The sequence below is a fragment of the Sorex araneus genome, chromosome 1 (genome assembly GCF_027595985.1).
Source record: "Sorex araneus isolate mSorAra2 chromosome 1, mSorAra2.pri, whole genome shotgun sequence".
NCBI lineage: Eukaryota > Metazoa > Chordata > Mammalia > Eulipotyphla > Soricidae > Sorex > Sorex araneus.
The window spans coordinates 40,049,282-40,066,324 of NC_073302.1; the positions used below are offsets into that span (position 1 = coordinate 40,049,282).

The following is a 17,043-nucleotide window of genomic DNA, read 5'->3' on the forward strand; positions in this document are numbered from 1 at the left end:
GCTCACTGGAAAGGAGACCACAAGCCATGGGATGTGGGCAGCCTCTAGAACTGGGGGGGAAAAAAGTGAGGTGACAAAATTCCCCCTGCAGAGCCACCGGAGGGTGTGTCCGCATGGCTCTGTGTCATTGAGGATGTGGCTGAGTGTCACTGCACCAGGCTGGCTTTCTGACCCGTGTCTCAGGAGGTGGTGGTGGTGGTGGGAGCAGAGACCCCCCCTCCCTGTCCCCAGCTCACCTTTTGTTTTTCTTTGGGGCCCCACCCTACATTGCTCAGGGGCTCGGAAGAGGTGGGAGTAGAGCAGTTTGCTCCTGGGGATGCTTGGAGGGACCACATGTTTTTTGTGTGTTTTTTGTTTTTGGATGGGGGGGGCACACACAGCATTGCTCAGGGGTTACTCCCTAGCTCTGCGCTTAGGAATCACTCTGGGCAGGGCTCAAGGAAGCTTATGGGGTGCTGGGGATCCTACCTGGGTCTGCCACGTGCAAGGCAAACGTGCTATCCGCTGTATTTCCGCTCTGCTAAGCCTCCCGTGCCTTCCCATGGCCTGGCCCCGTGGCCTTGGACTCCGGGAACTGAGAAGTGATCCCTTGGGGCCGGAGTGATAGTATAGCGGGAAGGGTGTTTACCTAGGTTCAATCCCCGGCATGCCATATGGTCCCCCGAGCACCGCCAGGAGTGATTCCTGAATTCAGAGCCAGGAGTAACCCCTGAGCATCATCAGGTGTGACCCAAAAAGAGCCAAAAAAAAAAAAAAAGAGAGAGAGAAATGTTCCCTTGGTCAGGACTGCCTCAGTCTGCAAAGGCAGAAGACTCTTGAAAGGCTCCCCCGACTCTGGCCTTCCCAGCAAGGGTGATAGAGGGCCCCAGGCCTCCAGCGTGGCCCCAGGCGGCGCAGGGCCCCGGCTCGGCCTCCGGGCAGTGAGCGGCCTCCATTTCCAAGCGCGCCCATTCATTAGGACTCATATTTAAACAGTGTGGGAACTCGGAGCAAGGCCTCTGAGACAGAATACATCAAGCGGGACATTTAATTTGATTTAGGGAAAATGAGGCAAACATTTGAGAACCTAAATAACTAAGCAGTAATTAAGCTCACAACGAGAATGCCCTTCCACTCCAGCCCGGGGAAGCTCGGTGGCCTTTATAGACTCTATTTACAGAGAGACCTGACAACATAATTAGTCCTGTAAATTTTATGCAGCCAGCAGCTGAGGAGTGATGGATTCTGTGTGTGGAGGATGAACAGGGAGAAATGAGGTGGATGAATTTCCATTTTCAGTAAATGAAATTAACACTGCTTAATTAGTGAGGCTGACAAACGATGGGGCAAGATTGAATTCCCGACAAGGGGCTCTTGGGGGCGGGGGCGGGCGGGGGTTGGACAGGCCGAGCCAGACCACTGGGAATGGGTCCGGTGCTGGGACTCTGACCCCCTTCTGAGCCGCCGCCCACAGGAGACTGGGCCGAGGGACAGCTGGATCCTCTGTCCTTCCCAGCGGTGGCCACTGGGACACTTCCTTCCCTCGCTCGCAGGCTTGCCCATCCGTCAGGACCAGACAGGGTGTCCAGGATGGACCCCACTGCACCCGCCTGGTAAACCAGGAGGGGCCTCATTCCCCTGCTACAGACGGGTTGGGAGGAACCCCTCTGCACAGAGGGACCCCCGGCTAGGGGGAGGCCTCACCCGACAGCAGCCCCCAATTCTCTGGTCAGGGTCTGTCTGGGTGAGGCTGAGTGGGGTGGGCAGGGGGTCTGGGGAGCTCCTGAGGACTGTGTGGAGGGAGGGGCGGGGTGCAGGGGATCCAACATCACCTGCCCCTGCAGGACCGTTGGCCTCTGCCTCTGCAGCCTGCAGGGAAGCTCCTGGGTACTGGGGAATGCGGGACTCCCGGTGACCCCAGGAGGGAATTCCGGGTGCTGTGGGTGCCTGCTCAGCCCTTCGTGGGGGAGGAGCGAAGGGAGAGATGAACTTCTGGGTCTTCAGGCCCTGCCATGGGGGCGCCACTGCCCCCTCTGACCTGTCCCCAGCTCCCCGCCCCCGCCCCCACCCCCCGGGCCCTTCAGGGGCACTGGGGGCGAGGAGGCGAGGACAGACTCAGCACATCACCGACTGTCCTCTGGGTGTGGGTGAGGCCTAGAGCTCACTGGTTATCGTTGCTCTTTTTTTGGGGGAGAGGTAGGGGGATGCTAAAGGGGGACTAGGCAGTGCTCAGGGAGCACTGAGGGCTACTCCCGGCGACACTCAGCTGGCCTGAGCAGGTGGGCAGTTCAGTTCAGTGCTTGGGGCTGGTAATGTGGTACCGCTCAGGCCCAGTGGTACTGGGCGCCACTAGCAGAGGTGCTGGGGAGAGGGTGGGGGCCAGGCAGAGCCAGGGATCAAACTCAGGACCTAGAGCATCAAGGCCTGCTCCAAGCCCCAGCTATGCTGTGTTCATGGGGCTCCTCACGGGGGTCTCACAGCAGCTCAAGCTAAAGTGGGGAGGGGGCAGCCTCTTTCTGGCCTGGAGCAGGAGGTGTCCAGTGGCGCAGAGATGCTTGAAAGGACCTACAAAGGACAGGGAGGCCCCCCGGGACAGGTCCCTGCCCTCAGTCTCTTGGGGAGGGGTCCTGCCCTTCCTGGGAGGGCCTGTGGGGGGTCGGCTGGGTTCCAGGCCCGGTAGCTGAGGTGGAGGGGAGGAATGCTTGAATTCGGCCGCCCGAGAGGGAGGGAATGCCCCGCTGGGCAGCAGCCCTCTCTCACGAGTGGACACACAAAGCGTCCATTGAGGGCACCCTCCAAGGCGCCCAGACCACGAGACCGGGCGCAGCTCCAAGGTCCCCTCCCTGAGAAGAATAACAAACACCCCCGGGCCCTGGGGGAGAAGGGGCGGACCTGTCCGAGGGGAGAGGGCTGAGGGCTGGCAGGGGCCTGGGAAAGGCCAGGCCCTTCTTGCGTCACTCTGGAAGCAGCTTGCTCCTGTAAATCAGGGGGCCCTCTCCCATCAGGAAGGGACAGGGTTCGGGCCAGCCTGGAGGTAGGGCTTTCTCCGGGGGCCCCAAATCTGAGACCAGGGCGGCCCATAGCCACAGTACCAGGAGCTGTGGGGGCGGGGATTGATGGGCAGGGGTCAAAGCACTATGAACAACAGGGGTCTCCCAGGGCTCAGGGGCCAAGTGATGAATGTCAAGCACATGCGGCCTCCCCACCCTCTGCTTGCCCCCTGACCCCATAAGGTCCCTCTACCATGCCACTCAACCCCCCACTCTGCCTCCCCTGCCAAGCTGGAATGCTGCCCACTGCCTGCTGGCTATGCTGGTCCCTGAGAGGAGGCAGGCCGGGAGAGGCCTCCTGCTGGGCGTGCAGCTCAGTCTCGAGCACCCTGGGGTCTTCTGTGCATGGCCAGGAGCCACCTCTAGCCTAAACTGGGGGCAACTCCCACCTGAGCATGGCTGGATGTGCCCCCTGCTAAAAAACAAAAACACAAAAACAAAAAAAAACACCTTCTTCAAGAGGTCTGGAGACCATCGTCAGTGAAGGTTCTTGAAACGGCCCACGGGGTCCTTAGGGGCCTGAGCCGGAACCCCTCGAAGGCTCCTTTCCTGCTCTGGGGCTGAGTCCCCAGACCTGGCACCCTGGGGTCCCCTTCTCTCCACCACAAAGGCTCCTTCGGGCTCATTTTGCCCCATTCCTTCACCCAGCATTAAGGGCTGGTGTGATGGTCATCCCCCGCCCTGCCGCTGTGAGCCTCCCGAGGGCAGCGACCACCTTGGTCACTGCCTCCTCCACCCCAGCAGTGAGTCCTGCAGACACGCAGCGCTGCGTGAGCAAGTGGGTACTTACTTAGCCTCGGTACTTACAGGAGCCGTGCCCCACTGCAAACAGATCCTTGTACTTGGGATTCCTGCCAGAGAAACACAAACCCGTTGGCCCAGGAAAACCTTTGAATGGGGCTCTTCCGAGGACACTGCACCGCAGACGTCCACGGTCCCGCTTTTGGAGACCTGGGCAGATTGCGCAGTATCCTAAGAATCCCAGCCTCCTTTCATCCCTCCCTCCTCCCCCGCTACACACACACTGCCTACAGGTGGGTAAGTGTAGTTAAAGCGCCCCGCGCGGGGCCTCGGCTCCCCACGGGCTTGCTGCAATGTCTGCGCTCACCAGCAGAGGGCGGTGACGGCCAGGCGCTTGGCTTTGTCGTTTTGGAACTTCCAGAGTGGCAGCAGGGTCCCCTCCTGGTCCCGGTACTCGTCCGCAGCATCCTCGTAATATTTAAAATCTTAAACACGCAAAGGCGAGAGTCGGTCCTGGGGGCTGCCCCACTGCACTGCGTCGCCAGCCCACGCCCTCAATGATGTGCCTTTCTGGGGCTTCCCAGTAGGAGCGGGAGTCGTTGCAACCCGCAAAGGGCTGTGGTGAGGGGGACGTGAGTGAGCACATGCGAGCTGCTGGGGAGAGAGAAAACCAGACCCCGAGCCCTAACTGACATGCAGCCTGCTCTCTGAATGAGGCCCTGTACTGCCCTAGGTGCTGAGGTAAATGACACCAAAGCAGCGGGCAGGCAGGGACAAAGGCTTCCCACCCATTCAGCAAACTCCCTGAACTCTAATTTATCTCTTTCCTGATAGGCTTTGTCTCCCCTTTTCTCTAACTTGGGTAGAGTCCCCCTTCCTTTCTCTGCCCTCCACTGGAAGCGGCCTCCTCCTTGGTGGCTATCTTCTCACTCTCTCTCAGAGTTTTCTCTGATGAACTTCCCATAAATGTGTTTGGCTTTTTGGGGGGGCACAGTGGTTACTCAGGGGTTACTCCCAGCCCTGTGCTTGGGGGTTGCTCACGGTGGTACTTGGGGGAACCGTGTGACACTGGGGGATGGAGCCTGGGCCTCCTGCTTGCAAAGCCTGCCTCAGCTCACTGAGCATTCTCTCTGGTCCCTGGTTATCTTTTTTTTTTTTTTTAATACATTTACAGCTCTCCAAATTCAGCCACTGTCCAGGTTCAGGCCCCAGTAGCTGTTACCTGGCTTATAACGTCAGTCCTTTTCCAGTTCATTGCTCCACAGAGCTGCAACTGTGGAACAGGGAGACCCCTTTCTCAGCCCGCCTCATCACCCCGGCACAAGCGCTCAACAGCACCTCTGCACGGAGGCTGCTTGGCCACGGCAGTGTCCCGGTCACTGCTTCGAAGACATTTCCAGCCAACTGTCTGTACCCTGTCCATTAGAGCGTCAAAGGACAGAGTGGCCTCACGTTTCTGTGGGGTTCTATACACTGTTCCATGTCTGAAATACCCTGCCCCTACATCTACTCCATATCACATCCTCCTCCTCCCCCTTCCCCTCCTCCCCCTCCAGCTCTTTGTGAGACCTTCACTTTCTGGTTGAGTGGATTCTTTCTTCCTCCATTCCAGCCTCACCTCTCTTCTATTGAAAATCTCTCCCTGGGGGCAGGGGGTGGAGGGGAGAGGGGGAGAGGGTAGGGGGAGAGAGAGAGAGGGAGGAAGGGCAGGAGGGAGAGAGAGAGACATACAGACAGAAAGCGTCAGAGAGACAGAGACAGAGACAGAACAGAGACAGAGGCAGAGAGACAGAGAGACAGAGACAGAGAGATAGAGAAGGAGAGAAAGAGAGAGGGAGAGAGAGAGAGGGAGAGAGAGACAGACAGAGAGAAGAGAAGTGCCTACCATAGAGACAGGCTGGGGTGGGGGGAGTTGTGTTTTGTGGGGGACATTGGTGCTGGGAAATGTGCACTGGTGGAGGCATGGTTTTTTTTTTTCTTTTTGGGTCACACCCGGCCCAAATGCACAGGGGTTACTCCTGGCTCTGCACTCAGGAATGACTCCTGGCGGTGCTCGGGGGACCATATGGGATGCTGGGATTTGAACCCAGGTTGGCCGCGTGCAAGGCAAACGCCCTACCCGCTGTGCTATCGCTCCAGCCCCAGCATGGGTGTTTAGAACACTGTATGACTAAAACCGAATCATGGACAGCTTTGTAATGCTATATCTCACAGTGACTCAATAAAAGAATTAAAAAAAAATCTTTCTCTGGGTCGAAGAGATAGTACAGAGGATAGAGCATTTGCCTTGCATGCAGCTGATACGGTTCGATCCCCAGCATCCCATATGGTCCCTGAGTATCGCCAGGTGTGATCCCTGAACACAGAGCCAGGAATAACCCCTGAGCATTGCCGGGTGTGGCCCAAAAACCAATCCCCCCCACCAAAAAAAATCCCCAAGCAACAGCAATGGCAAAAAACCCCGCTCTGGGTTGCATCTATTTATCTTTTCACCTGGTTTCCCTCAAGATTGCTTCTGGAGAACAGGACACCTGTTCCATTCATCTCCACCCCCGCACAGGATGGGCCACAGAGCAGACTCCCACTGCTTGCTCCAAGAATGCAGTGAAACGAACCAACATCAGTGAAATGCTCCTGTGCCTTCTTTTCAGCCCAGGGTGAGTCATTAGAAATGAAAATCCTCCTCTCTAGCCCAGTCAAGGACATCCGTGCCCAAGCACAGCCAAAGCTCCATACCTAGAGGTCGTGAGATCACAGGCAAACCTCAGAAATATCTGAGACCAAAAGGAAAAAAAAAAAAAGACCTCGGTGGCCAGCGAGAGAAGTGCCTTGATCCCATGAGCCATCCCTGGGCTCCCGACTGTCTTTGAAAACGTTTAGTTTCAGAGAGGAGATTAATTGGCAAACGCTTCTCTATTTTCCCTTCGCCTTCATGATTGCGCTTTCCCAAAGGGAAAAAGAGTAGGCAATTAAAGAAAATCAAAGTTCAATGCATTCTTATGTGACTGTGTTCTTATAAATGAAAAAGGTTCGCCCCGGCCAGTTTCTCCATGGTTATTAATCATGCTTGCGGCCCTTTTGTGGGCTGGTTGCAGAGGCCGGGTTTCAGGAAGCCAAGCTGTGTGAGTGACAAATTCATTCATGGCTGCTGTGTACTCTGACAGCTTTGAAAAGCACTCAAGGCCGTTTTCCAGCCGGAATGATAACAAGGGGGCTTGTTTCAGCCTCTGCTCTTGGCAGTGCTGGTTTCTCTGTCCCCGGGGGTGAGCGGCAAGTAGCAAGTCACCAAGAAGAGCCCCTAGGCTGTCGGGGACAGAGACCTGCCAGCAGCAAGGAGCTGCCAGCCTTGAGGACCGACTGAAAGCGCCACCTCCCAGGGGAACCCAAGTCACTGGGGGAATGTGCGGGTCCTGCCACGGGAAGTATCCCAGCGCCCCGGACCTGTCAAGGCATCAGGATTTCCCAGGCCCCTGGGATTTAAGAGGCTCTGAATCAATCTCTTTCTCCACCTCATCGCTAATTAATCACCAGTGCAGACCTATTGAGTGCGTATTTGAAATGCCTCTTCCGGTCCAGTGACCCTGCAATGGGCACCCAAGGGCAGAAGCCGTGGAGGAGTCTCGAGGGTGGGGGGGGGGCGCATCCTTCCAGTCCCCAGGGCCCCTACTCATGTCTCCTACCAGCTGGAGTTTTCACAGACTGCTGAGTCCAGCCTGAATCCCTCCTCTACAGAAGGGAGATGATAACAGTGTCTGCCTGACAGTCAGCTGTCAGAAGGAAATACAATAATCCGTGTCAATGGCATGCACCACCCCGGGTACCTTGGCCATTCCCAGGCAATGCTGGTGCTCGCCCATCACTATGACAGATGGCTCCTTCTATCATGGGGTCTGGGTAAAGTGTGGCGAGGCTCCCAGCCCAGCCCAGGCTGAGCCACCTCTCTCTCTCTCTCTCTGCGCTCCTCCCAGCCCCAACCTCTCTCGCCCTGCTCTCGGGGCTGTGCCCCGCCATGTTCTTCTCTTTGAACTCTCTGTAAAGAAAGGTCAGATTCTCCGCAGGATATTTGCTACATTCATCTCTAGCCCCCCAGCGCCTCCCGGGCTCCAACCCATGCCTCCCGCCTGAGCCCTGGCCCCTGTCCAGCAAAGCCCCGTTCCGGGTCACTGAGCCCGCTGCCTCAGGTCAGATCCCATTCCAGTCCGTTTCCCCTGCCCAGAACATTCCCCGTCTCACTCCTGCCCTCTCACACCTGCCTGTCTCTGGCCTCTGCACTCGGCCTCCCTCGAGTCTTCCTTGATGGCTGCCATCACCCCTCACTTCCTTTCTTCCATCCCTGAGGCTCCCCAGAGCAGCTTCTGTCTCTCCACGACATTCTAGGGTCTGTGTTGTTCTCCACCCCCACCCCCTCCCTGCCCCGCCACCCCAACCTGGACTGACCGGGAAACTCAAGACCTCGCTCTGGGACCCTCGGTAGTTGCCAACTAGCTGGCCTTGGTTTGCTCCTCTGAAAAGTGGGGGTGACAGTTTTGGTTTGTTTGGTTTGGGGCCATATCCAGCTACTCAGGGCTTACTCCTGGCTCTGCGCTCAGGGATCAGTCCTGGCAGGACTCAGGGGACCATATGGGGGTGCCGGGGGTCGAACCTGACTTGGCTTCATGCAAGGGCAAGCATCCTCCCCTCTGTCCTATTCTCTCTGGCCCCGGGGTGACAGTCTTGCTCTGCTGCCTTCGGGGCTGTGGGAAGAGGACCCCAGATTCCTAATATGCTGGTGACTTTACGGTCCCACCAATGACACCTACGCAGGTCTCATCTCCCTACAGATACCCAGAAGAAGAAGGGGTGCTTTTATGGTTGTTTTTGTTTGGAGAATCTCAATGGACAGTGCTCTGGGTACCATGCAGTGCTGGGGATCCAACCTGAGCCTCCAGCATGCAAAGCCTGCACACCGGCCCTTCGAGAGCTCCCCTGGCCTTGGGAAGGGGTGGCTTCTTTCTCCCCCACACCTGTAGAATGGAGCAGGGTCGCACAAAAATGTGCCCTCATCATGGTGATTGGCCACACTTCCCCATGTAATGATAAACTATTATTATTACTATTTGGCAGAGCCCAGCAAGCTCCCCATAGTGTATTCGACATGCCAAAAACAGTAACAATAACAGGTCTCATTCCCTTTACCCTGAAAGAGCCTCCAATCGTTGGGAAAGATGAGTAGGGAGAGGCTGCTAAAATCTCAGGGCTGGGACGAATGGAGATGGTGCCTGTTCTAGTAAATCGATGAACAATGGGATGACAGTGATAGAGTGATTATTACTATTATTATTATTATTATTATTATTATTATTTGTCCCCTGACCCTGAAGAGCCTCTAATGCGGCACCATTGGAAAGGACGAGTAAAGAGTGGCTGCTAAAATCTCAGGGCTAGAATGAATGGAGACGTTCCTGGGCCCGCTCGAGCAAATCAATGATCAATGGGATGACAGTGATACAGTGATACAGTGATTATTGTTTGGTTTGGGGACCCACTCAGTGATGCTCAGGGGTTAATCCTGGCTCTGCACTCAGAAATCACTCCTGGTGGGATCAGCGAACCATATGGGATGCCAGGGATTGAACCCAGGTTGGCCACATGCAGGGTAAGCACCCTTACTATTATTCTGTCGTTCCTCTCTTACCTTGAGCAACGTCATCGTACGTGTTCTGGTTGACCATCCGTTCCACGATTTTTGCGGCTTGTGCCACTTTGGTGATGTCATCGCTCTGTGGGGACACAGGGAGAGTGGGGCCCAGAGCCCCAGCCAGGCCTGCAGTTGGCCCAGCAATGCTTGTCTGTCCCCCACGCCCCATACTGCCCTGCTCAGTCACCGTGTCTCACTCTGTCACCTCTTGCTGGGAAGCCCCAGCTCACAAGCATCGTGGGACTCTGTGCTAACAAGGGTGGCACCCGTCTGGAGCCACTTCACACACTTCCTTCTGCAGATGGTACCTCTCTCAGCACATGTGCAGGGCACCCCAGGGAGCCCAGAAGAATCATGGAGAGGAAAGCAGACAAGGGAGGCTAGGAAACTCCTCTGGGGGGGCACAAAAGTTCCCTCAGCTGTAGCACTAGCAATGACCCCCCCAGAAAGCCACCCTCAGAGGTTTCTGGGATGTCTGAAGGGGCTGGAGCTCCATCCCCAGAATGCTAGGGTCCCCCCTGAGCACCTATAGGAGTATTTTACAGAGCAATGAGCTGGGAGTAACCCCCAAGCACCATCATGTGTTTTCCAAAACTGAAAACAAAAACCTGAGGGACCAGAGCAAGTACAGCCAGTAAGGTGCGTACCTCACATGCACAGAATCTGGGTTAAATCCACTACACCCTAGTCCTGCCATATGGTCCCCTGATTCCCACCAGGGATGATTCCAGAGCACAGAACCAGGAGTAAGCCCTGAGCACCAGGTAAAAGCCAGGAATAAGCCCTGATCATCACCAGGTAAGATCTATCCCCCAAAAAGCTAAAAGCCAATAGAGAGTTAAAGAAGACAGAGATGCTTAGGGCAAGGGAGAGATGGACTTGCATACAAAGTGCTCAAGGCAGAACCGAGTCCTGATCCAGGGAGCTACTCACTGTGTAGATGTGAAAACAGGCCACTCCATGTCAGGGAGAATAACTCACCTGAACCAGGAACGAGTGCCTAGTGCATGAAATCCCCCAAAATCACTCAAGTGGACCATAAACTATGCTAAAAAAGAAAAAGCAAAACGGGGCCGGAGGGATAACACAACAGGTAGAGCACTTGCCTTGCATGTGACCAACCCAGGTTTGAGCCCTGGCATCCCATACGGGCCCCAGAGGCCACCAGGAGTGACACTCTGAGCACTGCTGGATGTGGCCCAAAAACCAGAAAAAGAAAAAGAAAAGGGGCAGGTACAATAGCACAGCGGGGAGGGCATTTGCCTTGCACACGGCCGACCCAGGTTCAATTCCCAGCATCCCATATGGTCCCCTGAGCACCACCAGGAGTTAATTCCTGAGTGCAGAGCCAGGAGTAACCCCTGAGCATCGCCAGGTGTGACCCAAAAAGCAAAAAAACAAAACAAAACAAAACAAACAAAAAAAAACAGAAAGAAAAAGAAAGGAGGAAAGAGTTTGAGGCAGGTGGCAGGTGGGACAATCAGAGCCCAAGGTCCTCCAGACGAACTCAGGGTGAGACTTCCTTAGGGGAAGTATTGGGTATGGCTGAAGAGGGGTTCTGGGGCCCACACCTGCATCCCCACAACACCACAGAGTAGCCATGGCCCCTTGGGTCAGTTATCTAAGCTCTAAGTCTTAGAGGGTGGAAAAGAGGGGCTGCGTGAGGCACCTCCATCCTTGGGTGGTCTTAAGGATCAGCTCTAACATGCACTCGATGGTGGTGAAGTCCCAGCTGGGCACCTGTCTTCGACCTTCTGTTTGTCAGGTCTCAAACCAACTCCAAGTTTACCTCAGAAAAGTCACCGGGACAGTCGCCCAGTGACTGAGAGCCACAGTCCTCAGCATTCCTCTGGCACCAGTGCGGCCCCTATGCCCAGACCCCAAGATTCCTTTCCCCTTGGAGCTTTCTTGGCAATATGCTTCCATGTCACAAGCATCTTCTGGGTCCAGAAAGAGCATCAGCCTAAACCAATTTCAGTGGTTTTCCTACCCATGGGCCCTCTCCAGCTGAATTATGGATGTGGTGATGGCGCCTCCAAGGCCAGAGAACAGCACCCCCCCACAGTTTGGCATTTCTTGGGTGCTGTCAGCCATGTCTTGGTATCACATGTTAATAACAGCCACCACTGACCAATCAGAATCAAGCGAGCATTATATCAGGATGATACCTACATCAACTGGGGTCCTCATGACAATCTTGCAAAGTGGGTCTCACTGGACATCTTTATAGATGAGAAGACAGTTTCAGAAAACCCAGCTAGTAAGTGGCGAAGCTAGGACCTGTGGCCTTTGGGATCCAGTCTTTCGTCTCCTTCCCAGCCTAACCACCCCTTTTTTTTGCTCCTCAGGGGCCCTTCATTATTGGTGCAGACTGTATCAGGGATTGGAGTCACTCCTGCCTTAGTCTTCCAGCTCAGACAAGCCTGAATTTGTTTCTGAACACTCTCCCCAAATTATTATTATTATTATTATTATTATTATTCCTCTTGGAGAGCCCAACAAGCTACCGAGAGTATGGAGCCCGCAAGGCAGAGCCTGGCAAGCTTCCCGTGCGTATGTATTGGATATACCAAAAACAGTAACAATATGTCTCTCAATGAGAGATGTTACTGGTGTCTGCTCGAACAAATCGATGAGCAATGGGATGACAGTGACAGTGATGATGATGATGATGATGATGATGATGATGATGATGATTTTTGCTTTTTGGGTCACACCTGGCGATGCACAGGGGTTACTCCTGGCTCTGCACTCAGGAATCACCCCTGGCGGTGCTCAGGGAACCATATGGGATGTTGGGAATCAAACCCGGGTTGGCCACGTGCAAAGCAAACGACCTACCTGCTGTGCTATTGCTCCACTCCTCTCCCCCAAACTATTAACCAGGCCAAAGCCTGAGACCTCACCCTAGAAACCATCCCACAAGTTACTTTGTTCTCTCCTACAAGTACTTCCAAGTTACTGTGTTCTCTCCCCTCCCTTGAATCTCACTAGTGCCTCACCAGACCTGAATTTTGAGGAAGGGCCATCACTCTCTTCATGTCAGGGGACTGAGAGCCCAGCCTAGTCCTTGGTGAGAGCTCAGTTCTTGGGGGAAGGGTGCACACGAAGATAATCATGGGGCGGGGTGTGTTGTGTCCTCCAGTGACTGCAGTCTGCCAGAATCACAGCCTTCTGCGCTGGCCAAGCTCAAAGGACATGGTATGATAGGGGTACGTGGAGGCCAGTCCTGCCACCAACTCCTTGGGAGGGCTTAGACCCAAGGAGAGTTTTCAGTCTCAGCCACGGGGACTCCGTGACCATCAGCAGGGTTTCTGAAATGAACTGTCCTGGCACGAGCTCACAGACAAACTTGTCGTGAGAACCCAGGTGTGGGACAGCCGCCCCTTCTGAAGCTGCTAAGTTCCAGGGAAAGATGCAGGGGGAAGGGAGGTTCTGGACAAAGGTGGTCCACGGGGCAGAGACAACCCCCCGCCCCCCCCTTTCATTTCAAGGTTCCAGTCTCCCCATGATGGTCACCATCACTAACTGCTCAGCCTAGAAACGAAACCCAATTGGGGCTGATTGTGTTAGGCGAGAAAGATTTGCTCTGGACCGGGAAGTGTGGACATTTGGCTAGGGTCCCGCAGGCAAAGGGAGCACCTTCCTTCACTGACCCGCCTGGGCCCTGGGGTGGGGCAGAAGCAGTTCCCGGTGCGGGAGCTCTCCGCGGTCCTGAACGCAATCTTCCCTCTTCAAACCTGACTGCCGCCAGCCCGACCCACCTTCATGTCCACACAGGCCCTCAGGCTCTTGACCCAGTTTTCTCTGAAGCTGAAAAGGCAAATGGGATCCTTCAGCCTCTCCCTGCCTTGATCTTTCCCATCATGATGATCCCGAAATCTAGGTTGGCTGCGTGTACCCCCCTCCCCCCGGGGTTCCCTAACCAAAAGACCTTTGTAATGATGCCTGTGTGACTCCTGATGCCCGGTGCTGAGTGGTCACAGCCCATGCCTGACTTGCTAGTGCCTGTACTCAGTGCTTCCATGGCTCCTGGCCCTGAAGTACCACTGTATCACTGTCATCTTGTTGTTCGTCGGTTGATTTGAGCAGGCAACAGTAATGTCCCTGTTCCTCCCAGCCCTGAGATTTTAGCAGCCTCTCCTTACTCATCTTTTCTAATGACTGGAGGCTCTTTCAGGGTCAGGGGAATGAGACCTATCATTACTGGTTTTGGCATATCGAATACGCCACAGGTAGTTTGCCAGACTACTCATGTGGGTGGGATACTCTCGGTAGCTTGCTGGGCTCTCAAAGATATATATATATATATATATATATATATGTATCTATATACATATATATGTATACACACATATACATATATATATATTACTCTCTACGATTGTTGCCTACTGTCTGAACTCCATCAAATATGGTGTGGTAATTATGGAAAATGTGTAGGAAGTGTCTTATAATGTGTCCGGAAAGTGGCCTGGAGCGTGGCAGTGGTTGGGTAGTGGAGGTCAGCTGCCGGGGCTGGGTCCCTTGGGGCGGGGAGGGCTCTCACCTGCCCCCCTCTAGGGCGCCCCGAGTGAAAACAACCTAGCCCTGAAGACTTCACTTAAAAGACAGGACTGCAAATAGGCTCAAGGACTGAAAGTCCAACCACCCCCCAAGCCCCATGAACTCTTGCCCAGGTAGGTGATGCCTTATTCTCACATCCCCTAACTCTGGGTGAGCTCCCCAGGATTTCTAGGCTACACACTGAGCTTTCAGTAATGATCACATTTTCTGTTGCCCCAAGCCCAACAAAGTCTCTGCTGGCCTCCCGACCTATGTCATATTGGAGGGGGCTGGAATGCCAGGGGCAGTTGCAGTGGGCCTACACCTTCCCGCAGATGCCCTCCTGGACATCCAGGCTCTGTCTACCCAGGGGACATGGTCTCATTCAGCCGCAGGAACCCTCACCGAACCTGAGACTCCATGGAGGCCATCTTCCTCTTAGCCTTCTCTCCCGCCTTTTTAGATACTGGAGTCTTTGTCTTCTCCTTCTCTTTGGTTTTTTCCTGCTTCTCCAGCTCCTCCATGTAAGCATCGTAAATTTCCCACTAGGCCAGAATAAAATGAGAGGTGTCATCTCAGGGGAAACTCTGCACCCTGCCAGCAACTCTTCAGCTGTTAGGGGTGGAGGAATTAATTGTCCCCCTTGCCTCCAGCACAAGCGCACTTAGCACCTGCTTGGCCCATTGCAACTCAGTGTCCTTGCTGCCCAACATCTGCTCTAGGGCAGGAATGATGAGTTTGTAGGCCAATTGCAGATTCGATTTCCCCATCCTGAAGTATAGGGCTGCACTGTCAGCTAGAGATCAGAACCGTTCCTGGCTCATACCCCTACCAGATGCCGGAGAGATCACACAAGGGCTCCAGCATTTGTCCTGCATGCAGCCGATCCCAGTTCAGTCCCTAGCACTGTATATGAGCTCCCCGGGCTCTGCCAGGAGCAACCTCCAGGTTTACAGAGCCTGGAGTCAACCCTAAGCAACCTAAGTGGGTGGGACTCAAAACCATAAATTAATGAATAAAATCCCTACCAGGCAGAAGAAATGGGCGGACATCAAGTTGGCTTGCATTTGTGGGTGATGTCTAAGATTGCAAGCCGGGAGATTGAAAGAAAGCCTCCACCTTCAGTGTGGAGATGGGATAACCCTACTTGCAGGGCCTGGCTGTCGACAGCACTGACCCCACCTCCTCATGATAAACAGAAAGGAAGGAAATCCTTGCCTGACATCAAGAGAAGGCCAAGGACAGCAGCAGAGAGACAAGCAAGATGCTGAGCTGGGGGCACGTGACTGGTCCAGTGGTCACTAGGTCAGGGCCTTCTGTCCCAGGTGCCTGGGGCTCAGATAAGGAGCAGGGGGTTGGGTAGAGGAGGTGGCCACAGGAGTCCCGAGCTGCACACTTCTCTTCCTTGTTGCCCCGCCTGGGGAGAATGCACTGTCGGGGGCGGAATGAATGACAGCTTGTAGGCTGATTGAGGTCTCACCTGATTGGCTGTGGCTGAAAAGTTTGTCCTGGGAGGGGGCTCCATCTGGCATTCCCGGTTCTAGAGAACAATAGGAACCCCCCCCCCAAAGCACTTTTATCACTTCTCACCTCCCCAGGGGAAGATTTCAGTTAGGGCCAAGGGTGGGGTAGGACATGGGGCTGAAGAAAAGGGGTCTGGGCCTCCCGCAGGGAAAGTCTGTCTGTCTGTCTGTCTGTCTGTCTGTCTCTCCATTTAAGCCTCCTACAGGAGAATCCCAAGCTACAGACTAGGGGCAGTGAAGACTGGCAGTGCCAGCTTCTACCAGAAAAATCCCGAGGCGAGTGGAGGGTGCGGGGACAGTTAGACTCGGGCCAGCCTCCCGCAGAACTCGGCAGCCAATGTCTCTCAATCAGGGGGCGGCTTCTCCCTGAAGCTGGAGTCCCTCTGACTCCATGGCAGAGGCATGCCCCTCGTTAAGGTGTGTCACTCCTGACTACCAAACGCCTGCAGAGTGACAGCACCGAGTACTGCCGAGGGGCTGCCCCCGAGCCCAGCCTCCGTTCAGTCATCGCACAGAACAGCCTCGATGTGAGTCTCTCACCTGACCTCCCAAGAGGGTCTGGGGCCTGGAACTTAGGGAGTCGGGCATGTTTTCTAGCCTGTCCCGGCAGGGATCGTCAGCTTCTGTCCAAGGGACTCGGGTCCCCGCTCCCCCGCGCCCCACCTTTCTCCCATAGAAACCTCCTCTTCAGAGCTTAACCCAAGTTCCCCGGGAGCCTGGAGGAGTGGCGGCCTCCTCACTCTACTCTCCCTGAACCTCCCTTCTGAACTGGGGCCGGAGCCCAGCTGCCCAGCTCTCTTGGGGGGCGAGGGGGGGAAGAAAAGAGAACAAACAGCTGGGGCTGGGCGTTGTCTCCCTCCGCCCTCCCCACCCCCATTGACCGGGGCCGGCCCTACCCGCATCTGGCTGTTGAAGGTCTGCGAGGCCCTCTCGCTGAAGTTGAACTTGTTGGTGAGCTTGCGTTCCAGCGGCTGCCTGGGCGTCAGCAGCTCCTCTTCGATGATGGCTTCCGTCACCTATGACACACCCCTTACAGCACCAGCCTCAGGGGGGCCTCGGGGAGTGGAGGGCAGACAAGGAGCGTGTGTGGGGTGGTCAGTGGGAGATGGTGATGATGCCAGAGCCGTTGGCACCTTTGGCCAGGGTCCTTGCCCCCCCCCATACCGCCATACTGAGTCGGCCCTGCAGCCTCTGCGCATGGCTACCATTGCAGCGGGGGAGGGTGGGAGTGGGGGGGCAGCAGGGTCTGCACCTCGGCGTTTGTTTGGCTGCCAATTTCTGCCTCTCTTGGCTCCTCCTCTTCTTCGAGGTTCTCGGTTTCTGAAATCATCACCTTGATAGACCCCTCAGAACCTGGGAAAGATGGTGCCAGGGAAGCGAACGGGGTTGGCCACATGCGAGTCAAGTGATTTAACCCCTCGACTGCTTCTACGGCCTCTCAGCCCCTGCCCCACTTCCTACTCCCCTGCCCACCATGGCATGATTCTCACACCTGTTAGCTCCTGGCTCTGTCTGTCTTGGAGAGCTA

General features: G+C 55.3%; 1 protein-coding gene across 4 annotated transcripts in view; it reads right to left on the reverse strand.

Moving 5' to 3' along the window:
* Positions 1-17,043, reverse strand: part of DNAI1 (dynein axonemal intermediate chain 1) — a 76,526-nt gene that overhangs the window by 17,816 nt on the left and 41,667 nt on the right. For all 4 annotated transcript variants that reach the window (XM_055124003.1, XM_055124004.1, XM_055124006.1 and 1 more), the window contains exons 6-12: positions 16,768-16,868; positions 16,412-16,531; positions 15,473-15,532; positions 14,403-14,537; positions 9,445-9,529; positions 4,138-4,255; positions 3,837-3,880 (exon numbers count right to left, since the gene is read on the reverse strand). In XM_055124003.1, the coding sequence (XP_054979978.1) occupies positions 3,837-3,880; positions 4,138-4,255; positions 9,445-9,529; positions 14,403-14,537; positions 15,473-15,532; positions 16,412-16,531; positions 16,768-16,868 (663 nt within the window). The remainder of the gene's footprint in view (positions 1-3,836; positions 3,881-4,137; positions 4,256-9,444; positions 9,530-14,402; positions 14,538-15,472; positions 15,533-16,411; positions 16,532-16,767; positions 16,869-17,043) is intronic.